This window comes from Malaclemys terrapin, chromosome 9 (assembly GCF_027887155.1).
Source record: "Malaclemys terrapin pileata isolate rMalTer1 chromosome 9, rMalTer1.hap1, whole genome shotgun sequence".
Classification (NCBI taxonomy): Eukaryota; Metazoa; Chordata; order Testudines; family Emydidae; genus Malaclemys; species Malaclemys terrapin.
The window spans coordinates 90,065,023-90,091,293 of NC_071513.1; the positions used below are offsets into that span (position 1 = coordinate 90,065,023).

The 26,271-nt window shown below is 45.0% G+C and overlaps 1 protein-coding gene across 2 annotated transcripts in view; it reads left to right on the forward strand.

Annotated features, from left to right (window-relative positions):
* Positions 1 to 2,375: 2,375 nt before the first annotated feature.
* PRKCI (protein kinase C iota) overlaps positions 2,376 to 26,271 on the forward strand; it is a 56,352-nt gene continuing 32,456 nt past the window's right edge. Inside the window, exons 1-2 of one of the 2 annotated variants that reach the window (XM_054039674.1) lie at positions 2,376 to 2,799; positions 22,749 to 22,870. In XM_054039674.1, coding sequence (XP_053895649.1) covers positions 2,669 to 2,799; positions 22,749 to 22,870 — 253 coding nt within the window. In that variant the 5' untranslated portion in view covers positions 2,376 to 2,668. The remainder of the gene's footprint in view (positions 2,800 to 22,748; positions 22,871 to 26,271) is intronic. The other variant, XM_054039675.1, reaches the window with a different exon arrangement.

A 26,271-nucleotide genomic window follows, 5' to 3' on the forward strand; every position in this document is an offset into this window, starting at 1 on the left:
TCAAAGCTAATTGGCTGCAGTCACATGATTCCCCTCACAGATAAGGTTGTAAATTAACAATAGAGAAAGAACTAGAAAACAACATACTGGGAGCTTGAAGAAGCAGTAGACGAAGCATGTGTTTGACTAAGAACTTGTCTACACTGGCAATTAAGAGCACTGCAACTTTCTCACTCAGGGATGTGAAAAAACACTTCCCTGAGCACAGCAAGTTGCAGCGCGGTAAAGCGACAGTGTAAATAATGGCTCCCAGTGCTGGGATCTACACCCCACGTTGAGGTGGTTTTTTTAGAGTGCTGGGAGAGCTCTCTCCCAGCGCTGCGCCGTTACCACACAAGGCACATTAAAGCGCTGCTGCAGCACCACTTTAGCATTGCCAGTGTAGACTAGCCCTTAATTACAGGTATTGTTACCCTATATTATTTGAGGTGTAGTAAATGCAAATTGTTGGGAATGGCTATACTACAGAGGCTATACCAGCATAGCTAAATTGCTGTAGTTATGCTGGCATTACCCCATAGTGTAGATGCAGCCTCCACCGAGCGAACGGGTTTTTCCCATTGGTGTGGGAACACCACCTCTCTGAACGATAGTAGCTACATTGACAGAAGACGACATAGTTGTGTCTACACTGGCAGTTAGGTCAGCATAGCTACATCAGTCAAGGCATGGATTTTTCACACCCTTGACCAATGTAGCAATGTTGACCTAATTTTTAAGTGTAGACCAGGCCTTATTTATTTGTTGAATGATGGTGAATGGAAGTTCTAAATTAGGTTAGGTCCATAGCTGAATGTGTGGATTCCCCTTTTTTTTCTCCCTTGGAGGTGATTAACAAGTGCACTGACGGGCTTGTCACAAACTGTTAAATTATCCTATAATATTTCACTCCGCCTACCTAAAAGCAGTGGCAGCAGGAACAAGGTCTGTAGCTGATTGTCAGGAAAGAAAAACAGATCTAGAAACCTCTAATTGTAAGATTGCTTAAAAGAAATAATTTAGACAAAGAGCTACCATAGCTCTATGTAGCCTTCTGGTAAATTATTGATGACTTGTTTTGCTGCCTACAGAAACAAGTTTAAAATTACACCCATATTGGGGGGGAGAGGAGTTGGGAGGAATGAGAATAGATCACCCAGGCTTCCTGAATATTCTACAGTACTGCAGAACACTCCTCACCAAATTACTTATCTCCCTTGAAAACTTGAGTACATTGTCCTAGCAAATTATTGCTGACACTATATCTTGTTGCACCTGAATGCTGATATGAACAGTGTAGTACATGCAGGTTTCAATCATTTGTTGAATTCAACCCCCCCGTTAATTAATCATGACCTCAAAACATTGGCAAATTATATCAGTGTGCTAAAAAAGGATTTTTGCAGTGAGTTTCAGCAAGTGCTGCTCTAGGTGTCACTTCTGCTCCCAAAACAACTGATATATTACCATTAAAATACATAGAGAGATACAGGTCTGGTGAGGTAACATCTTTTATTGGACCAATTTCTGTTGGTGAGAGAGTGAGCTTTCAAGCTTACACAGAGCTTGACTCTCTCACCAACAGAAGTTGGTCCAATAAAAAAATGTTACCTCACTCACTTCATCTCTGTAGTATTCTGGGACCAACAAGGCTACAACGACACTGCATTAAAATAAGAATTGGATTAGGCTCAAATCCAGCAAAGCATTCAAGCATGTGCTTAACTTTAAACAACAGAGTGATCCCCTTGACTTCACACACCACATGAGTGAGGAAGAGGAAGTAGCAGTTGTTCTGGCACAACCTACCAAAGGTAGCAAGCTCCCCATCCTTAACTCCTCCACGTGAAGAGCACTACAACCTTAAGAAGCCTATATCAGACACTGCTATTTCACCCCAGGTAGATCCTTCCCTAAAAAATCCTAACACCCTCTACACACGTCACCTACACATACCACTCAACTATGGCAAGGGTAGGGAACAGCCGCCGCGCATGCCCCCTGATTCTGAAGCGTAGTGACTACAAGCCCCAGAATTCCGTATGGATTTTGCCCGTTCCTCTGTAATACCCCCAATAAGCTGTGGATTGTACCAACTGCGGATAGCAGAGGCATCACTGCTGTTGCACGCCTTCACTTTACAGGATGCGAGAGAAGGTGGTGGGAATTCCTGTCTTTTTCTGCACAGTTGGTCTTCGGATAAATCGCTTCGGTGCCTGACAAAGGAGATTCGCGTTTGTTTCCTCCCCTTCCGTCCTAAGAGCGTAGAACAGTCCCCTCAACAGGTGCGCACTGGAGGAGACTAAGGAGGCAATTGATAGGGGGATTGGGTGGGTGGTCTCTTCCTGCTCTCTCCGGAAGTAGTGGTGTGTCCTGTTCCCCCCATTGCTGTGGAGTATAGGCTGATCCCGCCTCCTTCCCTCACCGGACTGGTTTGTCCTCCTCTTGCTTCCCTCCCTTTCGCTCTGAGAAGTGGTTTGCCCCAGCCTCCCGGTATGGGCCCTTGGTTCGGCCCGTCCCGGGCGGGGCTGACTCTGACTCTGAGGCGCTCGTAGCGGCTGGCCAGAGGCGGGACGGAAGAGCTTCCTGAAGCCTGTGCGCTGCGCTGTTTGTGCCACTACAGGGGCCGCTCCCGGAGTCGCTCGTTTCCCCCCTTACTGCTCCTCTGGCGCCTTGGGGGGCCGGGGAGATGCCGACTCAGCGGGACAGTAGCGGCGGCAGCACCAGCACCACCACCATCATGTCCCACCCGACGCTGGGCGGGAGCAGCCTCGGCGGGGATAGCGCCCACCAGGTCCGGGTGAAAGCCTACTACAAAGGGTGAGTGACACGGCCTGGGCGGGGTGCCTGGCGGAACGGAGCTCGGTGGCTGGGGGGTGCCCGGGTGGGGCTCGGTGGCTGGGGGGTGCCCGGGTGGGGTGGGGTGAGGGGGTGGGGGGCTCGGTGGCTGGGGGGTGCCCGGGTGGGGTGAGGTGAGGGGATGGGATGGGGGGCTCGGTGGCTGGGGGGTGCCCGGGTGGGGTGGGGTGAGGGGGTGGGGGGCTCGGTGGCTGGGGGGTGCCCGGGTGGGGTGAGGTGAGGGGATGGGATGGGGGGCTCGGTGGCTGGGGGGTGCCCGGGTGGGGTGAGGTGAGGGGATGGGATGGGGGGCTCGGTGGCTGGGGGGTGCCCGGGTGGGGTGAGGTGAGGGGATGGGATGGGGGGCTCGGTGGCTGGGGGGTGCCCGGGTGGGGTGGGGTGAGGGGGTGGGGGGCTCGGTGGCTGGGGGGTGCCCGGGTGGGGTGAGGTGAGGGGATGGGATGGGGGGCTCGGTGGCTGGGGGGTGCCCGGGTGGGGTGAGGTGAGGGGATGGGATGGGGGGCTCGGTGGCTGGGGGGTGCCCGGGTGGGGTGAGGTGAGGGGATGGGATGGGGGGCTCGGTGGCTGGGGGGTGCCCGGGTGGGGTGAGGTGAGGGGGTGGGGGGCTCGGTGGCTGGGGGGGTGCCCGGGTGGGGTGGGGTGAGGGGGTGGGGGGCTCGGTGGCTGGGGGGGTGCCCGGGTGGGGTGGGGTGAGGGGGGCTCGGTGGCTGGGGGGGTGCCCGGGTGGGGTGGGGTGAGGGGGGCTCGGTGGCTGGGGGGGGTGCCCGGGTGGGGTGGGGTGAGGGGGGCTCGGTGGCTGGGGGGGGTGCCCGGGTGGGGTGGGGTGAGGGGGTGGGGGGCTCGGTGGCTGGGGGGGGTGCCCGGGTGGGGTGGGGTGAGGGGGTGGGGGGCTCGGTGGCTGGGGGGGGTGCCCGGGTGGGGTGGGGTGAGGTGAGGGGGTGGGGGGCTCGGTGGCTGGGGGGTGCGCCCGGGTGGGGTGAGGGGGTGCCCGGGTGGGAGTGGAGTCTGGGGGGTAGGGGCTTGATTGCGGGAGGGCGGTGCTGGGGCTGTTGGGCGGAAGCGTACTGGAGTGGATGGGGGGGTGTGTGTCTGGGAGGAGAAGCAGCCTGAGAGGGGGTGTGGGGGGGGGGAGCTGAAGGGTAGCAGCGGTAGGTGACATTTGTAGGGCCGTGGGGTGGCGGCTCCCGGCACTGAATGGGCAGGTAATGGAGCAAGGCCTCAGGGGAGAGGGTGTGTGGAGGGGGCGAGTCTACAGAAGGCAGTATCGGCAGTCTCTGAAGAAGCTTAGCGTTAAGGGAAATTTGGGGTGTCAACGGTTGCCTGCAGTGATTATGGTGGCATTCCAGAGTTGCATTAGAATGGGAAATCAGAGGACGCAGGAAGGAGTATCTGGTGAAACTGAAGGGGATCTAAGGGAGATGGGGCTATGTGGGGAGCACCCACGTTAGGAGAAAACTGTGTTCAGGAGTTAGGAGAGAACTGTGTTCATGCTAACTAGATAATGTGGACTTTTGGGCTGGCTGGCTTTGAGTCAGTGATTTGAAAAGATTCATGTTTTTCCTCCTAAGAGTTGGTGAAATAATGTGAATGTCTCATTTTTTGGAATGTTGTTCTTGGCTGGGAGGGAGGGGAGTGTGAATTCTGCCCATGCTGTTGCTTGTAACAATGGTCGGGGTGGTTTTCGATGCAAAACTTATGTCCCTTAGCTTATGCAGTATGTCTATAGACAGTGTTAAACTGTGCTGCAGCGCTGGCAGTTAAGAATTTCTTCTAATCATCCATAAAACGCCAGAACTTGCCAGCTGCAGCATTTTTGAGAAATGGTTCTTAAGCACTCTTTTGAACACAGTTGTAACCAACAGGGATTGTGCTCCAGGGAACATCTTGGGGGTGGTGGTGTCAGGTTTCATGAAGCTGCTTGTGGGAAGAGGCAGTCAGGGGAGAAGTGGAGAGATGAACCCATTCTGGCTCCAGATCTTCAGCTGTGCTCATTGCAGTGGCATTACTCATAAATATGAATTTACCTGTGATAACCTTTCCCTTTTGCCTCTTCCCTCCCAAATACTCTAATCCATTTTATAACAGCTGACAACTGTTCAAAATGAGCACATTCTGCTTGATTTACTTACAGTATTTTTAGAAAGCTTTGAATGGTTTACTTTATGTACTAAGGTAGCACGTATAGGTCCCAACAGAGATTGTGACCCTATTGTGCTAAAGAGTGAACAGACATGTGCCCCAAAGAAATCGCAATCCAAATAGACAAAACATAGGTGAAAATTCATTTCAGATAGAGGTACACATGGAGAGACCATCACATTTCTTGACAGACAGCTGGATGAAGGTATAGCAGCAATTTTGTTAAGTTTGTAGTGCTTTCCATTCAATAATAGTGAATATTTAAGGCATGTCTGCAGTTTCATAATTTTAAAGAAAAGTTAAAAAGTCATGTGTAGACTGAGCCCCATAAACCTTTTCTGCATTTGTTGTCATTCCATTTCATTCCTGACCTAATGTGTAAAGGAGTTTGTTTCTGGGCTTCTCTTGACCAAGGTCTGTATTAATTATGCCAATTGGTGTGATTATTTGAATTGGCATCACTAACAATTAAATTCTTCCTTTTTGAATGTCTCGTTTATTGACTTTTTACCTGAGTGGTGATAATGCAGTCAGTAGTTCATTACTAAACCTGGAACTAAAACGACTCACACAGGAAGTTGGTTATAAACAAGCTATCTGACTGGAATGCCTTAGTCATGATTTGTATTAAGGTCTTAAATTCTGACAGGGTTTTTTTCATCATGGGATCCCCTATTTTTTGATTTCCCCTTCCCCGCAGCCAAAATACTTTCGGCTAACCTACACACTGGCAGACTTTTCACTTTGCACCAATAAGAAACTGTTGTTCGTGTGTAAGATATTACCTACTCCTACTCCAGGCCTTGGAGCTGAGGACCTGAAACTCTGAACCTTTGTGTGGCAGCATAGCTTTCTTCAGCAGTGACAGTAACTCAAGATAAAACAGATCTTTTACTCAAACACATACTCACTAGAGTGGTCATTGCAGTTAGAGCATAAAATAAATTCCTAAGAGTGGGAGGTGGCAAGAGATACAACTGTTGCTAATAGGACTATGTGGCTACGTTAGGTACCTTAGCCATATTCTTATTTATTTACTAGTAAAAATTTTTTACTAGTACTTGCACAGTGACATTCATAAGGAATTCAGATACAAAAAATTAGAAGAGCCAGCACCCATCAGTATAAGTACGTGAGCTCTCATGTACATTTTCATCACTTTGTGTTTGGAAGTTTCTTTTGATAGGCCCATACTTTAGTACTTGACCTATTGTATGATACCAGTTATCAGTGCTGTACAATAATAAAGCTATATGATCTCAATACTGTAGAAGTAGATGAATAAATTATTAGTGAAATGGTTTAGAACAGCTAGAAATAGGTCATGCCGTAATTATGCTATTGTATGCAATGATGAATCCTGTAGATCTATCATTGTTAAAGGCAAGTCCTGAGGAGGAACCATTATCCATCCAGTTTAAGATGAAGTACTTAGGAAGTACTGAGTAGTTCTTACCTTTAATGATTGGTGTAGATGGAGTGTCAGAAAATTCTTTATCTATTTTTCAACAGCATAAACTCTAATTTAGACTAGGCTTAGAGCACAGTTAGATGACAGGGTAAAGATACTTCAGGCCCTCTCAACTGTATAACTTATACCAATGATAAGTTAGATTCCCAGGAAAATTGGTAGTCCGTTTATAATAGATCATGAAGATCTCCTAAGTGAATGCATAGTAAAATAAACTGAATTCTTGTTCTAGTATCAAGACTAATTCATCATTAAATACTGGGGATATTGGAGGACCACAGACCATAAGTAGTCTTGTCCCAAGAATAAGCAAGAAAATATTTGTATCATGAGCTTCGTGGTGTGTTAACTTGCCTTTTCTTTTTTACATTAATATAGTAGCATTGAGTAGGAAAGGGAAGTAACTGTTTAATACAGGGGTAGGCAACCTATGGCACGCGTGCCGAAGGCGGCACGCGAGCTGATTTTCAGTGGCACTCTCACTGCCCGGGTCCTGGTCACCCGTCCAGGGGGCTCTGTATTTTAATTTAATTTTAAATGAAGCTTCTTAAACATTTTAAAAACCTTATTTACTTTACATACAACAATAGTTTAGTTATATATTATAGACTTATAGATTTTTAGTGGTATTGGGCAAATTATAGCACGAGTTAGTATGGAGTTAGTAGAGCAGAAAGTTTTTCTCCATTGTTTTGACCAAACTTCTTATGGTCTTCTGTGAAGGAATATCTTAAGAGGAGAAAACCTTTTACTCTCTCTCTTCATAAATATCTGTCCATGCTGTAAATACTGCACTGTAAAAATTAATCTAGGTAGGAGGATGACTGTGTCTTCAGGCATGGTTAGCAATTAAATCCTACTGTGTAGGAGTGGGTGATCTCCAGACCTTGCAGTGTCCATTATGATAAGGGTCACTTTAAATCATGCTCTAAAGAGTTCTGATTTAGTACTGGATGAGAATATTGAAATAGCACACTCATTCTGGGAGTCAAATATTGTGTGACTTTGAGTGATGTAATTAGACCTCCTCAAAAGCATAAATGTTTGACGTGGGAGCCTGATAAATGTGTGGAGGAGTTTTTTCCAAAGCATCTAGATGTAAGATTCTGAAGAATTTAGTCTCTCTCCCCACTGTGCATAGTAGTTAATCTTAGGCTTCTATGGGAGACCAGTGGTATAATAAACAATGGGATAAATGTATCCGTTTGATTACCTTTAACCGATAACATTGATTTTTTTTTTTTAATCGAAGGATGTATATAAAGTGATCTTTAAGGATAATGAAGAAAAGTCATTTGATCTCGATTGAAAAGTGGGAGGGCCGCAACAAAGTCTACAGCATGCCTTTTTAGATACTATAACAAATTAGTCTGTTTTGAGTCTTTACTGCACTGAACTCCAGGAAAAACAATAGTAATAAACACAATTTTGCTGTAGCTCATGATTTACTAACTCTGTTGGAGAGGCTACTCATGTGAAATTTTGCTTTAAGTTTTTTCTTCCGGGGTGGAGCAGGCCTCTTATTTACTGAAGGAGGATCCTATTCATCTTAAATGTTTACAAAGAGAGCTTTTGAATATTTGTTTTAAATGCAAGGTATTCAGGCCAGGGTATCTCTCTGACTCTATTTGTACAGGTTCTTGTAAAATAAGTCCTTGATTTGGGCTTATGGATAATACTGAAATTAAAATAATAAACTCTGAAAAATAGAGTTTTTATAGTAGAGGTGTTTGCACCACCATTAAGAGTTAGCAAATAATAGAAATGTAGGCCTTGAAATGGATCTTGAGAAGTCATGTCCAGCCACCTAAGCAGTGGCAGGACCAAATAAACCTTGACCACCAACCAGTCAATTGTGATCTCTGGTGGTGTAGCAGGGCTGTCGCTAAGGCAGGCTTGCTCCTTGCCTGCCCCAGCCCCACGCTGCTCCCTGAAGCAGACAGGGTAGACCCGGGGCAGGGGTCTCCCTCTGCACGCTGCTCCTGCCTGCAAGCGCTGCCTCCGCAGCTCCCATTGGCCACAACTCCCAATTCCCAGCCAATGGGAGCTGTGTGGGCGGTGCTTGCAGAGAGGGGCAGCATGTGAAGCCACATGCCCCCCTCCCTGGGGCGGCAGGGGTGCATTGGCCTTTCTGGGAGCAGCGTGGGGCTGGGGTAGGCAGGGAGCTGCCTTAGTAGCAGCCACGCTGGGCTGCCAACTTGGAGCCGCCGGAGGTAAGTGCTGCCTGGTAGGAGGCCACACCTGAGTACCCTCCTGGAGCCCCTTCCTCTACCCCAAGCCCACTCCTGCACTCTAAGCCCCAGCCCTGACCCCCCTCCAGAGCCAGCACCCTGTACCCCCTGCTGCACCCCAACACTCTGCCCCAGCCCAGAGCCCCCTCCTGTACCTGAACCCCCTCCCAGAGCTTGCATCCCTCACCCCCTCCTGTACCCCAACCCCCTGTCCCAGGTTCATCCCAGAACCCCCTCCCACACGGCGAACCCTTCCCAAATACCCTATCCGAGCCCAGTGAAAGTGAGTGAGTGAGGGTGGAGGACAGCAAGCGACAGAGAGAGGCAGGGATGGAGTGAGTGGCATAGGGTTTTGGGGAAGGGGCAGGTTAGATCCTGTGTTGCGCTTAAATTCAAAAAGTGATCTTGGGCGTAAAAAGGTTGGAGACCGCTGACCTAGACCATCCCTGACAGGTGTGTGTTCAACTTTTTTTTTTTTTTTTTTTTTTAAAGCTTTCAATGATGGGAACTCCACGATCTACCTTGGAAGCCTATTCCAGAGCTTAACTTTATAGTTAGAAAGTTTTTCCTAACAGCCAACCTAAATCTCCCTTGTTGAAGATTAAGTCCATTATTTTCTTGTCCTATCTTGAGTGGACATGGGGAACAACTGATCACGGTCCTCTTTATAATAACACACTTCCAATATGTTTAGGATTATCAGGTCCCGCCTCAGTCTTTTCTCAAGACTAAACATGCTCAGTTTTTTTAACCTTTCCTCATAGGTCAAGTTTTTTAAACTTTTTATCATTAATTTGTACACATTTTTCCTAAATTGTGGTACCCAAAATTGGATACAGTATTCCGTCTGAGGCCTCACCACTGCCGAGTAGAGGGGGGCAATTACCTCCCGTATCTTACATACAACACTCCTATTAATACACTCAAATTAGCCTTTTTTCAACTGCATTACATTGATCACTCATGTTCCGTTTGTGGTCCACTGTAACCCCAGATCCTTTTCAGCAGTGCTACTGCCTACACAGTTTTGTAGTTGTGCATTTGATTTTTCCTTCTTAACTACTTTGCACTTGTCTTTATTGAATTTTATTTTGTTCAATTCAGAGCAATTCTCCAGTTTGTCAAGGTCACTTTGAATTTTAAACCTGTACTCTAAAGTGCTTGCAATCCCTCCCAACTCAGTCTCATCAGTAGATTTTATAAGCATATTCTCTATTCCATTATACAAGACATTAATGAAAGTATTGAATATTACTGGACCCAGGATTGACTCCTGTGCGACTCCACTACATACGCCCTCCAAATTTGACAGCAAACCATTGATAACTACTCTTTGAGTATGGTCTTTCAACTGTTGGTGCACTCACCATATAGCAGTGGTTCTCAAACTGTTGTACTGGTGACCCCTTTCACATAGCAAGCCTCAGAGTGCGCCCCCCCTTTTAAAAAGTGTGTTTAATTTATTATATTTAACACCATTATAAATGCTGGAGGCAAAGTGGGGTTGGGGTGGAGGCTGACAGCTCATGACCCCCCATACAATAACCTCATGACCCCCTGAGGGGTCCTAACTCCCAGTTTGAGAACCCCTGCCTTATAGTAATTTCATCTAGATCACATTTCCCTTGTTTGCTTATAAGAATGTCATGCAGAACTATGTCAAAAGACTTACTAAAATCAAGGTATATCATGTCTACTGCTTCCTTCTATCCACTAGGTCAGTAATCCTATCAAAGAATGAAATTAAATTGGTTTGGCATGATTTGTCCTTGACAAATCCATGCTGACTACTCCTTATAACCTGGTTATCCTTCAGGTGCTTACCAATTGATTGTTTAATAATTTGCTCCGTATCTTTTCAGGTATTGAAGTTAGGCTAACTGGTCTATAATTCCCAGGGTGTTCCTTGTCCCCCTTTTTAAAGCTAGATACTATGTTTACCCGTCTCCAGTCTTCTGGGACCTCTCCCATTCTCAAAGATAATTGTTACTGGCTCAGAGATTGCTTCAGCTAGTTCCTTAAGTACACTCAGGACAAATTTTTTGGTGGCCTCAGAGTGTGGCCACCAACTCTTGATGGTGACCGCTTTCACTTTTCCCTAAAATACTTAATTAGCTTTAGAAAAAAAATAAATATGGACATATACATGTCCAAATCATTGTAACTTATTTATTGCTAGCTAATAAGCCTGTTGTGAAAAGTGATATGATGCAAGTATCACTTTTCACAGCAGACTTACTCAGCAAGCCTTTACTCGGCAAGCCTGGGGACAAATTAAGCCCTGGATGGGGGGAGGATGGCCGAGGCAGGCAGCAGGGGGCTGCAGCCTGAAGCCCTGTGGCCAGACGATGGAGCCCAAAGCTGCGCAGCCAGGAGCTCAGGGCTGGAGCCCGAAGCCCCACGGCCAGAGCCTGCCCCCCTGCAACCTCAGGACTGAAGTTCAAACCGCTCTTGGGAAGTTGGGGGAACTCACCGGGACGCCTGCTTCTCCAATGTTGTGTCCTAGGTGTCTAGGGAGGGGGACCCCTGCTGGTGGCGCATCTAGGACAGGGGTTCTCAAACTGGGGGTTGGGACTTCTCAGGGGGTTGTGAGATTATTACATGGGGGGTTGTGAGCTGTCAGCCTCCACCCCAAACCCCGCTTTGCTTCCAGCATTTATAATGGTGTTAAATATATTAAAAACACTTTTTAATATATTTAATTTATAAGGGGGGGTTGCACTCTGAGGCTTGCTATGTGAAAGAGTCACCAGTACAAAAGTTTGAGAACCACTGATCTAGGAGCACTAGAGAGGCGAAGGGGCTGCTGCTTTGCTCCCCCGCAACAGTCCAGGGGGCTGTGGCCGCAAGAAAAGCCCCTGGTGGCTGCATGTGGCCACAATAGCAGTATTTGAGAAACACTGCCTTAGGATGAATTTCATCAGATTCGGCATATCTAAATATTCTTTAACCTGTTCTTTCCCTATTTTGGCTTGCATTCCTTCCCCCTTGTTGGCATATGCGATTGGTGCCGTCCCATAGTGGGGGGGCATAAGTTAAAGGGGAGGACATGCGACTACCCCACGTATCTCCTCCCTGCCCTGCCCCCAGCCTGGGGCATTGTGCTCTCCCTACCCCCTCCCGGCCCTACATTACCTGCTGGGGAGTAAGGAGGGCCTCTGTCCTCCTGCTGCACTGGCTTCCCCCTCCCCACCACCTGTATTCAGTTTCTCTCCTTGGCAACCAAGCCCAGGCAGGATGGAGCTGTTCCTGGTCACCGCTCTGTACAGCATAGCCAGCTGCCTGGGGAGGGGTGTCCGCAGCAGCCTGTTTCCTGCCTGGGCTCGCTCGGCTTTCAGGGACAGGGGTTGTGTGTGCCAAGAAGGAGAGGGGGAGGGCTCTGGCTGGCTCGGCCACTGTCCTCAGAAGCTGAGCCTGGGCGGGAGGCAGCCTGCTACAGCTGCAGCCAGGTGCTGTCCCAGGCGGCTGGAAGAGTCTGTGGCCTGGCCCTGCCCCTTCCGGGATGGCTGCTGGGGGGGCATTTGATCCTGCATTCCTTCCCCCCCCCCCCCCCCCCCATGCATCACCTCCATTTGTGAGTATTAGTGGTGTTGAGTATCTGGTCATCATTAACCTTTTAGTGAAGACTGACGCAAAATAGGCATTAAGCACCTCAGCTTTCTTGATATCATCAGTAATTAGCTTTCGTTCACCACTAACTTAAGGACCTTTCCTTTGTCTTTCTCTTGCTCCTAGTGTATTTAAAGAACCTCTGCTGATTGCCTTTCGTGTCACTCATTTTGTGGCTTTGCCTTTCTGATTTTGTCCCTACATACTTGTGCTGTTCTTTTGTACACCATCAGTTTTACCATGTCTCAACTTTTTGTAGGATTCTTTTTTGATTTTTCAGGTCTTTAAAGAGATTCTAATTCAACCTGCTTTAATCAGGTCTTTATTTACAGGTTTCATGCTCAATAGCACCATCATTCTGTAGGAAATGTGCCCAGTTCTAAAGCACCTAGCCTATAAGTCCTGCCTTTAAGTGAGGAGTTACTGTAGACTATCTTTTAAAGTCATCCCGGTTAAAGTTGTTTCGTTGCTGATCAATTAGGGAACATGCTCGTTTAAAGTTGTGCAAAGCTCCCTTCTAACATCGTTTGGCAGCTGCCTGCTTTGTCCGCTATTTGCAGGAAGAGCAGTCTGGTGGAGCTAGCTGGTGGGTGGTTGGAACCAGGGTGGACTGACAGCCCCCCTATTAGCTCTCCGCTCCCCTAAGTTCCCTGTGCAGCAGCTGCCCAGCAGGCTAGCAGTTGCAACTGTCCCTCCCCCCACTGCCATGTGCTGCTCCTGCCCTCTGCCTTGGAGCTGCTCCCCGAGACTCCTGCTTGCTGGGGGGGGGGGGGAGGGAGGAAGAGGAGGGCTAATGTCAGGGTGTCCCCCTCCCCCTGCTCCTGCACCCTGCTTACCCCATCTTCCATAGAGCAGGCGGGACACATGACAGAGGGAGCTTCCAGGCAGCTGCAGCTGTGGTCTGGTCTCAGCTTGCTGATCTAATTAACAAGGCAGTGTACTTCTGACCCCACTCTTCATATTTAAAGGGGAAATGAGCCTCTCTCTCCCTCACACATACGAACATGGTGTGTGTCTGTTTCTGTCTGCCCTCCCTCCTTTCCTGCTGCCTTGTACAGTGGAGTGTGAGAGTTAACCTTTGAGGGCTCAGCCAATTGCTAGTTCATCATTTAGCAGTAAGGCATTCCCTGGAAATATCCCACCCTCTGACTACTCCACCTCAACCAAGCTTCACAATCATCATCACTGTGTACCAGTATTAAATTGTTTGTTTAAAACTTATGCTGTGTGTGTCTATATATATCTATATAGTGTTTTGTCTGGTGAAAAAAAATTCCTTGGAACCTAACCCCTCATTTACATTAATTCTTATTGGGAAATTGGATTTGCTTAACATCGTTTTGCTTAAAGACGCATTTTTCAGGAACATAACTACAACGTTAAGTGAGGAGTTAGATTATTTTTTCAAAATACAGCATCAACATTTACCTTGTTGAACAAGATAGCTGAAGGAGTTAATCATCAAAATGTTCAGTATGTTTTAAATTTGTGGACATCTTGTCAGAATAATTTTCTCTGTTTAATGTAAACTGCGGTTACGATAGTCTGAGTTTTTTGGTTTCTTAACCTCTAATTTTGAGCTGCCTAATGCACTCTTTCAAATGGAGTGTCTCATCTTTCTTCTAAATAATCCCTTTCCATTTCCTGCTTTTCCTGTTGCTATTGATGGCTCTAATATCTCAGGTTCAGAGTCTCTTCTCTTTGCTTCTCACTCACAAACATCCAGTTGCTCGGAGAATCTTGTCACTGCTTTAATATCAAAACCTACCCTCTCTTTGCTATCTCCACAACTCAAATCCTTAGTCAACTTTTTCTGTGGTCTTTCCACTTCTTGCCTCTTCTCTTGTCTATCCAAAATGCTGCAGCTGAACTCCTCTGCTCCTCTGAATGCTGGAATTCCCTTTAGCTTCTAGTCTGTTTTGGGGTTGAAGTGAGTCAAATGTTGGTATGCAAAGCTATCACTTCTTAGTTCCCCCTTCATTTCTACAGAATTTAATCTTTCATTTTAAAAAATGAAACAATAGGTTTCATAGTCTTCATGTCTGCAACAAACTTTTCAACTGTAAGTCAATTAAATGCCATCAAACTTTGTTAACACAACTAACAAAGTGCTCAGTGGTGCCTCTTGCCCTTCCAGAATGCAGAGAGCTGCTCAAATGTAAAGTTCTGAAAACCAGCAAAGGCAGAGTTGAAGCATATGCGACCCCTGCAACACAACTTTAACTCTGCCCTTTGGAGCTGGCAATAGCTTTGGAAGTGGTTCAGTGAGGTTGGTGCTATAATAAGTAGACATGAAGCACTGTGACAAGGTGTCATTGTTTACATTACATTCCAGATTAAAATTGCAGCATTTATTTGCTTTGCACTCTTGCTGCATTCACTCTTGGGTGTAACTATCATAAATGGTGGCAGGATTAGTTAGAGCAGGTTGGAAGATTTGTCACTGTGAGGAGAAGTGCACCTGTTACTTTAGGGCTCAACTATGCCTCACTTTAGCAGTGAGTTCTGTAGTTGTTAGTAGTGGTTCATAGCAATTGTCTTGTCATGGAGAGTGTCAGCAATGTGGTGGCATTACATGGTCTCTGGGACTTCGCATGGGGTAGGTGTACCCAATGTCTTGCAAGTGATCCTCAGGACGTTGAGGGAAATGTTTAGAAAGTCTGGGGTGGTTCATGTGGAGTAAACTCGGTATTTGACTTTTAGAGTTTAGAAACTCCTGTTTGCTATGTCTGACCTAAACCAGAGTTTTGTCTTATCAAAGTGAAGGTGATAGACTCTGGGAATAGAGCAATGTAGGACAGTGTTCTGTTCTCAATAGCACTCTCCCTTACAATGTGGTATTGGCATGCTGGGACAACATTGCTTTGTTCATTGGTTTCTACAGGTTTAAGACACTCCCATTCTGGGAGGGCACCAGGCAGCATTGGGCAACTATAACTTGGCATTAATGAAGTTTTTGGGGGTTAATTTCCGTGTGTGTGTGTGTTTTTTAATAAATAATTTGTCAATATCCCAATAGCATCTCACCCTCTACTGTGTTTGGCTCCTTGGCAATGACTATGATGACCCCAGAATGCATTGGTTGCATGTTAATCCCTTAACTGCCCCTGCATCTTCTCCTGTCTAGTCTCTGCTTGACTAGGCCAGCTGAGTTCTCTCTCCTCAGCTCACCTCCCTATACAGAGGCAGGCGTTGACATGAGACCCACAGTTTGAGGAGCTGCAGAGAGGATGCTGGGACTAGGATGGAGTCAGTGGGTATGCTTTTTGAAGTGGTGGACAGGTATAGGGAGCATGGATATGAGAGATTTGGAGGGCAGACAGAAGCCCTCAGCATCCTCCACTGCACTGTTTGACCCCCTTCCTCTTCTCCTTGCACTCTCCTGCTGTTACCTCCCCTTTCTTCATGGAAGCAGCAGCACTGGCGGGAAGGGGAAGCCTGGTGTCCCTTTCCACCATCCTTATCCTGCCTACAGAAGTGGGGGAGTTCTGGATTCTTTCATCTCATTGGGTAGCAGCTTAAGGAAGGGGACCCCTTTGAACTGCCTCCCTTGGTCTGGTGGACAGTTGAGGGAGAAGCTGTGACAGATGTAGGGTATTTGTGAATGAGAGTTGCAGTGCCACAGATGTGCCACTTCCCTTGCCCGCTCCCCCCAATGTGTCCTTGAATGGGAAGTTGCACAACTTTTCCCGTTTCTAGTTCTTGACTTTTGAGCTCCCAGAAAGCAAAGATCCCTTTTGAGAGCAGTCCCTCATTCATCATGGAATCATAGGAAAATCTATGTTTTTGGAAACCCAAAGCTCTGCTAATCAAGCTGGGTTTTGAAAGTGTCTGAATGATCCGTTGCATGTAGAGTCATTGTTTAGGGGCGTGCTGGCCCCTCAGTAGCAGTGCCAGAGCACAGCCCTAAGGGGCATAGGATTGGAGTCCCTGGCCTGCAGTGATCCAACACCACCTCACACACACTTCCCTCTCACTGCTCTGACCCCTACCACAGCCTCTGCACCAAAAAAGCGAAAAAAAATGTGAATATTATAAGCAGCTCATGTTAGGAGGGCTGTGCATCAGGAACCCCTCAACCAAATGACCCAGCAACTTGCTTTCCTTTGGTCACACTCAGTTGCATTGTTCAGGGAAGTGTTTAAGGACCAGGATTATGTTACTTTAATCAATTTCCTTGATAGGGCTTCTAAAATAAAATCTGTCTGCTTGGGGATTTTAGAGTTCCTTAAAATATTGTACTTAAACCAGAAAACTTGGTCTTGGGGCCAAACTTCCAAAAGGAATCCCAGAAGAATGCAGACAGGAAAGCTGAGAACACCCTTTCTCTGAAAAATGCCTAGAATAGGACTCAAAGGGGCAGTACATGGATGGATGGTGGTTGAGGTTCAGTGACCACAGCATGTCACCTTGAGCCCCAGCTTCTGTGATAAGACTGTCTGCAAATCCTCTGGTTTTCATAGAACTTAGTGTTGCTGCATATGCTCGTTTCATTTCATTTGGTTCATCAGTTTAGGTCATGACCTGAATTTCTAAATGTAACCCTTTAAATATTATTTGGTGATAATAATGAAAATGTTTAGTGGGTGCTGTGCACAGAGAAATCCTGAGTGACTAAGATCAGTTTGAAGATAATTAGAGCCTAATAGTTTGAGTCCCAGTTGTGTGCAAAAACAAAACCAGGTGATTTTGCAAATGGCTGACTTCTAAGGGAGGGGGGGTGTTGTGTCTTAGGAATCCCTTGTTTAAATTTGGACCAATAATCCTACCCCACACTGCCATGAGCCACCCCAAATGTCAGGACAATGCAAGCTGACATACGGATTTCAGAGGCTTAGAATAGTTGTCTTCTGAAACATAGTTGACTCTCAATCTTAATTGTGGCAAAAGCTGCCACTCCTGTATGGCAGAACAGCGCTGTGTTACAAAGTCTGAAGGTAAATACAGGCAATACCACTGAGTGTCCCATTCATTTCCACAGGGTGTTTACTGTGAAGCTTCAGTTTTACTATTTGCATTATAGAAAGGCTTACAGGCTCCAGCTAAGGGCTTGTCTATATAAGAGATGTCTATATGAGGTATTTCCAGTTATACTAGTATAAACTATTATGGTTATACCCAGGGCTTAAATTCTCAAGAGTATTTACCAGAGCTTCCCCTCTTCTCTCCCCCCCCCGCCCCCAAACTTACCAGATAAACAAAAAGCTACTGGAGGAGGCTCCACAGCTGTGTCAAGTTGTCTTCATACTTTTTTTCTTCTCCGACCTTGATCCTGAGATCAGTTGCAGTGTGTCTTCCTTTTCTGACCCAGGATCTCCAATATGGCTCAGCATTGAACATTGTGAGAGACAGTCCTACCAAGCTAATGAAAAGTAGTGTTGATATGGTCTGCACTTTCAGAGATGACCACAAAGGAATCATGATTATGCTCATGTGCGAGAAACCCCATTCACTTGATGTTATCGATAGCTATTGATGAACTTTACAAGAGATTTTACAGGAGCTGGCATTGCCTTCTGGTTACTGTACTTTTACTCTCTGAACCCACACATACCGCTCTCTCATCCAGTTGCAACCTATAGCAGAGAGCCTGGACTTCACCTTCTCCATGGAGTATGTCAGCATCCTGCGGCTAGTTCCTAGGATATAGAAATTTGACATCAGCAGCAAGTTGCTCATCCGTTTTGTCTGAGCCTATGCTGCAAACTTCTGTAGAATTGGGATTGGCTGATTGATGTGATGCCTTGAAATTCCATCACAGCTTCAGCTTTTCACTCAAGCCTCTCTTGCTCCCCTGGTGCTTGCACTCTCTGCTCAAAAACACGAATCTGCCTCCAAATTTTGTCTTTTGCAGTTTAGATGTTGATTTCCATGGACTGTAGCTCAAGTGACAGTTCTACTAACTCTTGTAGAGTGTCAGAAAATATGCCCAGGTTGAGTACAAATTATGTAGATGTCAGGTGTTTCTGGAGTCTGCTGAGCATGTCTTCCCCCCACCCCCTTTTACTTTGTGCTTCTGCTGACTGCTCTAAGTGAAGAAAGAGACTAATTCTTCCAAACTGCTTTCAGTCCATGGCTACTTGATGCAACCCATCATGTTTCCAGAACAGGCCCAATTTTCAAGACTTCTACATGCAAAGTTGCTGCACGTTCTTGGAAGTTCCTTTGCCCTTTTAGGGAAGGCATGGTACAGAGTACAGTTTGTCCATAAACACTTAAAAGTGGTTGACTCCATGAATATCCTGCATGGCAATGTGAACAGAGAGTTCCAATCGGTGGGCAGAGCAGTGCAAGACAATTTGGGAAAACGCAGCTGTATCAGAGTAGCCACTCTGCTTTTCTGACCTAGCATGACTGCAGCTCCATCACAAGCAAGAGCCACCAAGTGCTCCTTTAGGTAAGCCTCTGTGAATTCCATTGCATCCAATTTTTGTAGCAAGATTCTGACAATGATCGTGGCATCAGTGGCTGGAAGTTCAATGAGGTCAACAAAACTTGTTCCCAGGCTGCTCCATCTCCTCTGTTGCAAACTATATGTAGAGGCTAAGAGTGGAAGCCTGGCTCTAAGTAGTTGACTCATCAATCATTACTGCGATTTTGCACTTACAAGATATTTTTAAATATTTTTTTCTTCATTTTCTCCACAATGTGCTGCTGTACGCTAGTGCAGGTGACATTTGAGTAGAGAATTTGCCCCATAATTAGTCTGTTTAACTTCTGCAGATCAATTTGTTTCAGAATTTCAGGAGGGACAATTTTGTTTCACCAGTTTGTACACAGTATGGATTATTTTGCACGTTGGTTCAATATGTTGTGACTGCCCTTGCACTTGACATGCTATCTATTTATCTTTCTCTGCCTCACTGTCAATACTTTCTGTGGCTTTGTGACTGAGACTTTGAGGAAAAAGATACATGAGCACAGAGACTTCATTTGTTTTCGTTTGCTGTCCCCATAGCTTGAAATATAAAAATTAGCCCAATCTTCAAGCCATGATCTCTGCTGATAGCTCTGAGAAACTGTACTTTTGTGCAGATAGTGCCACCCATTTAACCTTTTTTCTAACATTTACTCATGGGTTTACCCCTCCCCCCATCTTTCTCTTGGTTGTCTGATCAACACAGCGGTATGTCACTCCCGCCACATTACTGTTCTTCATAGTATTGTTCTGGCTTGTTAGGGATGCTCTGCGCTGCTGCTTCATCCTGATGAACAACAGTGCCACTAACTTCCCCACTCCTCCTAATCAGTTTCCTCTTGTGAAAAAAATAGTGCATTTATTTTTTTGACTCATGTTGGAAAATTGAGTACAGGAACTCCTCGCTTTAAGTCGTCCCAGTTAACATTGTTTCGTTGTTCAATTAGGGAACATGCTCATTAAAGTTGTGCAATGCTTAACTCTTGCATTGTTTGGCTGCCTGCTTTCTCCACAGCTGGCAGCCTCCCTACGCCCAGCGCCTCCTGCCCGCCGGCAGACCCTGCAGATCAGTGCCTTCCCTTGCCGTCTGCCCGCGGCTATCAGCTGGCTTGTGGTGTTGAGGGGGGAGGAGCGAGGACTCGGCGCACAGGCTCCTCCTGCCTCCCCAATGTCACAAGCCAGCTGATTGCCCTGGGCAGGAGGCAGGGGGAGGAAGGGAGGAGCCTGTGTGCTGTGTCCTCGCTCCTCCCTCCTGCCCCCTAAACACTGTAAGCCAGCTGATTGCCCCAGGCAGGGGGAAGGAGCGAGGACTTGGTGTGCAGGCTCCCCCTCCCTCCCCTGCCGCCTGCAGGTGGCAGCTGGCTTGCGGCCTTTAGAAGGGAGGGGAGGAGCGAGGATGCAGAGGGGGTGGAGGGGGGGGGAAGAGGCAGGTCAAGGATGGGGGCTTGGGGGAAGGGGGGGAGTGGGCAGGCTGAAGATTGAGGCCCTCTCTCTCTCCCCTTCACCCCCCCCCCCCCGCCCCTGGTGCTTGCAGAGTAGGGGAAGCTGCCACTGCTGCACAATGTGCTTCTCCTAGCCTACAGCACCTTCGGCCTCCTTGCCTGCCTCATCTCCAGTGCCACTGGGCTGTGCCTGTGTAGGGTAAGGCAGGGGCACCTCCCAACTATAGTAGTGTACTGTATGTACAGTATGTCTGTAAACACACAGCATGTGCACACTACTCCTCCCTCCCCAGCGTAGTATTAAATTGCTTATTTAAAATTGTTTAAAATGTATATGCCATTTGTCTGGCAAAAAAACCACACTCCTGCCGCGCGCCGCCCCCCATTTACATTACTTCTTATGGGGAAATTGGATTCGCTTAACATCATTTCACTTAGTCGCATTTTTCAGGAACATAACTACGTTGAGGAGTTACTGTACTGTGCATAGAAATTAACCACACATGCAAATCAGATGTGATTACCCACTGACTTTTTTGCCCTCATTGATTATGTCAGAAAGGAGTGGTTGTTTACATTCTGTCAGCAGCCCATATCTGTGGTCTGCCAGCCTACAAAGGGCTCTGCTGCTCTCCATATACAGTGTGGAACTGTTAATTTGTCATAATTACCAAGGAAATAAATTGCACAGTACTCATGAAAATTGTCACATAATTTTTATTAAAGCTGTATTTTATATTGTTTACACCAGGGGTTCTCAACTTTTTTCTTTTTGAGCCTCTCCGTCCCCCACCCCAACATGCTATTAAAAACTCCTGGGCCCACTGGGGTTGGGGTGGCCTCCGGGTTTCAGTTGCTGGGCTGGAGGAAAAGGGGGCCAAGGGCTTCTGCCCTGTGGTGGGACTCTAGGCTTCAGCTGTGGGGCAGCGGGGCTCTGGGCTTCTGCCCCACGGACCCCTGAAACTGGCTCATGGACCCCAAGAGGGCTGCGGCTTTCTGGTTGAGAAGCGCTGGTTTACGCCACACTGCATCAGGCTGGAGTCAAGGTTTGAAAATATTTACTGGAGCTGCACTCTGAACCGTCTGGCTGATTATACCAGTATAGACTTAAACTGAAAAAAAGCCAGTCTTATTCCAGAATAACTTAAACTGCTTCTGAAAGGACATAATTTAAACCAGAAAAGGCACACTGTTTTATACCAGAGTAAGTGTGTCTACTCAAGCAGTTATACTGGCATAACTTCAGTGGTTTAAATGTACACCCTACTTTGTACCAGTATAACTTTTCTGGGTAGACAAGTCCTCAGACTTGGGCCACGTTGTGCTAAGTACCATAGATTGTTCCTGTCATGAAGAGTTTAAGGTCTAAACAAGGCAGAAAAAGGGTAGCAGAGGGTGATGGCTTAAAAATTTCATGTTAGATCATTAATATATAGAAACCACCCACTTACTTCCACAATTTGTTTGTGGTTGCAGTGCTATTAGTTGCTGGTCATTTTAATAAAAATACTTGGCTTCTCTGGGATTGCAGGTAGAGCTTTGTTACAATACCACCACTGTTTCCTACCCCAGCTCTTCACTATCAATGGCTCATGTAATTTTTTCTTACATATTTTTCCTGCTACTCCCCTTTCTCCTGAAACACACTTTTTTTTGTTCCTCCATCTGTGTTCCTGTTCTTTGCTTCACTGCTTTATGCTTTTTTTCCCCCCCAAGCTGCTTCCAATAGTTGGAGCTGGTTTCCCACCTATCTGATAGGTTACCCATTTCAGATACCTTCTTAGAACCCACTTACTTCATGAATCCTTCATTTGCTGGCCTCCTGCCCAGTTATTACTGGAACGGTTAATGTCTTGTTTCGTCTGTCAGTAGTAGCTCAAAAAGTAGGGGCGATGATTTCTTCTGTCTTGTCAATTGCCATGTACATCTACAGACTATATGAACATTTCATAACTTGTTACACATTTGTTGCAGAAAGAATTTATAGATTTTATTTCACTATAATACGCATTCATGAAACAAACAAGCTTCTTAATGTACTGCTTACCTAACCTTAACAGAGTGGTTTTGTTTTTTGTTTTTTCTCTTCCTAGCTATAAATTGTAGCATTTCCCTCTTCTCAATCCAGCTTCTGTTGGTACTGATTACTTGCATGTATAGCTAAAGTCTGTCTTGTTCTGTTAAGTCATTGGTGTTTTAATGATGTAGCATGCATGTTTGAATGATATAGCATGGCGCGATACATCTTAATCTTTCAAAAGTAGATCATTATTCTTTCAGTTTTCAAACAAGTAATAAAAATCATTTTGACGCCCAGGTTCTAAATTGCAGAAAATAAACCGGAGTGCTTATTAATTCTGTTTTAATGGCTTACAAAGGCCAAATTATTTCCCTAGCACTGGTGTATTCATGTTACACACGGATTAAAACAGATAAGAGTACAAGGAAGCACTTTAGTATGATCAACTTTTTTGGGAGACTTCTTTGGCATTGGCAAACAAAAAGCAATAGAGTTCAGGAAATGAACATCTCTGTAGTCCTGCATACAACATTGTAATTTCTGAGTTTGAATAATTTTGTTAAACTTATTTCTCATTCAGGGACATCATGATAACCTATTTTGAACCTTCCATCTCGTTTGAAGGACTGTGTAATAAGGTTCGAGACCTGTGCTTCTTTGACAATGAACAGCTCTTCACTATGAAATGGATTGATGAAGAAGGTAAAGTGACATCAAGTAGTTATGTCTTGTGGAAATTTAGATCTCCATCCTTCTCCTCCTACATAAATTAAGAAGGTGTAACTGAGTTCAGAAGACAACCAGTCATCCCTTTCCTCTGTAAACTTATTTTCTTAATGAAAATATTTATTTAAAAAACATCCATTATGGTGGCATCTGGATTCTATACTAAATAATTGGTTCCAAACAAAAAACATAATAACCTTAAATTCATAGCCAACACTAGGATCAAATATTGCAGAACCTACCCACCCTCCCTTCCTCTGACCCTAGTCTTAAACTATGGAAATGGTCTTAAGCATTTTATCCACAATGTCAATGTAACATTCAAATCCTGTTGAAGTCAAAGAAGAGACACCCCCCCCCCCCCCGCCCCATTGTTTTCTGTGAGCTGTCTATCAGACCCTTTGACTCAAAACCTTATTTCTTCAGGGGAGAAGAGTGGTGCTGTAGAATGAAGGAACAGTAGTAACAGTTCAGCGCACAAATCTTTCTGAGGAGCAGACTTGTAGAGCAGTAATATACCTCTACCATTATACTGATGTGGAAACTTTGTTATGAGTGCTGCTTCCATGCTAGGGACGGATACTAGTGACTCTGACTACAAATAATTTTCTCTTCTTTTTTTAAAGAGAAACGGACTCTGTGCACAAATATCTACAGCTGTATGTACAAACTAGATAGATGATATTTCCATTTTGAAGAGAGGGCCTGAAAAACCTTCCCCTTCTCCCCCTTCCCCCACCCAAAAATGTGCAAAGCGAATAGTTTAACGTCTGCATATAAGGAATTTACTTAGAACTTAATTTTTGTACTCCATCTGAATTGTAATATTGGTATTTTCTGCCAACGGTCTTTATCCCTATCCTAAGTTAGAGAAGGGTGAAAAATTGGGCTTATTAATGGTGCTGTGGTTAGGTTGAAATCTTTTAGTTTCATATGTTATGTACTTTAGTACATATAAGGTGGGATTTTTCAAAAGCGTTCAGCATTGGCCTGACCACTGACTTCACTGGGAGCAAAGTTCGTCCAATGCTGATTGCTTTTGAAAATCTCATCAATGTGTACTAAGTATAGCTCTTCAGTATACATTGTTTGCCTGCCTGCCTGCCAAAGAGAATCCTTAGTCATGTTAGTTTTCCTAGAAACTTGTAATTTAGTTTATTGCACAAAAATTCCTTTCCCAAAGCTTTTTAAAAAAACCTTCAATACAGCTTATTTATACTAGTATGTAAACTGACAGCTTATAATGCACACGCTTTTACTTTCAATTATGTTAGACTAAATTATTCATGCTTGTTGGGAATAGAATACAGGCAATATGGTGTTTAATAAGCAGTGAAACTATGGGTTAAAACTACCTGTTGAGTAAACAGTTTTATTGGAGTCACACACACTTATGCGATTTTTTTCCTTTTGTTGTTTGTTACTAGGTCTAATTTTTTTAGCTCTTGTAAAATAAAAAGCTTGATGCATTGTAACTTCTATTTTTTTTACACAGGAAGCTAGACCTACCTTAGTTGCTAAATGACGAATTCAAAATTTCTAAAGGGTTTATGAATGCATACTGTTATACAATTCATTACTTCCAACTTTCTTTGAATGCATACAAAACAGCAAATGTTGACGTTACTCCTGAAAGGATACTTGCTGCTTATTCCCTGTAAAATCCATCTCCTTTTTTTTGTTGTTTTTTTTCTCCCTTCATGGCTTTGTTCATATGTGCTCTTATGAGATTTCCTCTACTTATTTAATAGCACTTAATTGAATAATCTGCCATGATTCTTAGTGTTGGGAGCACACAACTGAAATCTGTAGGTTATGTCAGAGCGAGCATAATTTTTTTCAGAAAAATTTACTCACTGTTAATGCTCTATTAGTCTCTCACTCTAGACCTTGGGTGTATACGAGCGGATGGGTGACCTATTTATGTTGTGGTGCAATAAGTCATTATGCCCTTTCGTGAATGAACATTTTTATTGTTCCCTTTAGAGTTTAAAGGAAAGACTGTGTGTGAATGTGGTGGAGAGGACAGCACGTTGTATTTCCTTGGCACCTAGAGAAAGCTTAGTACAGGTTCCTAGAATGAAACCTCTATCTCAAGCATTATAGGCATTAAATCTCCTTAGAGATATTTAATAGCATCTGCCCATTCTCTTTTTGTATTTTTGAAACCTGTGCCACAGTTCTCTGTTCCTGTTTGGTGGTAGAAAAACTGGTTTGGTTGATGTTGCAACACCATTGAATAAAAATAGTTGCTCCTTTTTAAGCCTCTGGAGCACATGCATTTATGCAGAGAGTGGGTAGTTCCATGTCCCACAGAGGAACTAATTTCTCACATTGAATGTAGTGAGACGTGACAAAATCTGGCTTTAAAGAGCCTATAAATTATTTTAGTCTTGACGGATCATAGCTTGCAGGAAAGAGGAAGTTTAAGCTCTCTGTTTTAACACTTGCTGCCAAAACATTTTAGTAGGTGATCACTAACAACAAAAATTGCAAAGGGTAGGGACATTAAATGCCATATCAGTGATAAAATATAGTCAAATCCACATTTTCTGTAGGTAAGTGTAAGGCAAAAAATGGTCAGGTCAGTTATGTCTTGCAGTGAATGATTTATGCCCTTTCTGTTCTCTTACAATAGCTAATTAGTCCCTGTACAATTGTGTTAACATTTGTATTACTGATTTGCCTATGATATTGCATTCTCATACATTTGAAGAAACTAGTCATGTTAGTAATATGAAGTTTATATAGCTTTTCTAAACTTCAAAGCGTTTTAAAAATGTTAACTGATCTTCACAATGTTCTTGAGAGTTAGATCAGTATCGTCCAAATTTCTCAAATGTGGAATCTGAGAGAGAGAGCGCCTGTAACTTGCCTATAGTTCAGAAACAAATCTGTCAGAACCAAGACCAGAACTCGGGAGCTCCTGGCTCGGAGTCCTGTACTTGGCCTATCTAACTTGATTTCTCCCATAGTGTTAGGCCTTAGTTATAAGAGAGTTTCAATAGTTTAACTTAAAATGTTGGATTAGTCACACTTGTGCAAACCTCTTATTTCTTTAAGAGAAAGCTAAATCAGAATAAGCCATCTCTGTACATAAATAAGAGTGTGCACACAGATATTTGCACCAGGGTAAGTAATCTATCACTTTTAGTTAAACCAGTGAAACTTTACCATGTAGACAAGGCCTTAGATTGGTTCTAAGTGCTGGTATGTGATGATTTTGTCCTTTTCAAAGATTTAGAAAAGGCTGCCTTTATTAAGAATAAACCTCATTCAGCTGTGATTCATGCTGCAAAAGTTAGGGCAAATAGTCCCTTGTGGGCAAAGGGAGGGTGAACAACTACACATTTATCATCCTTCAAATTTTGGGTTTA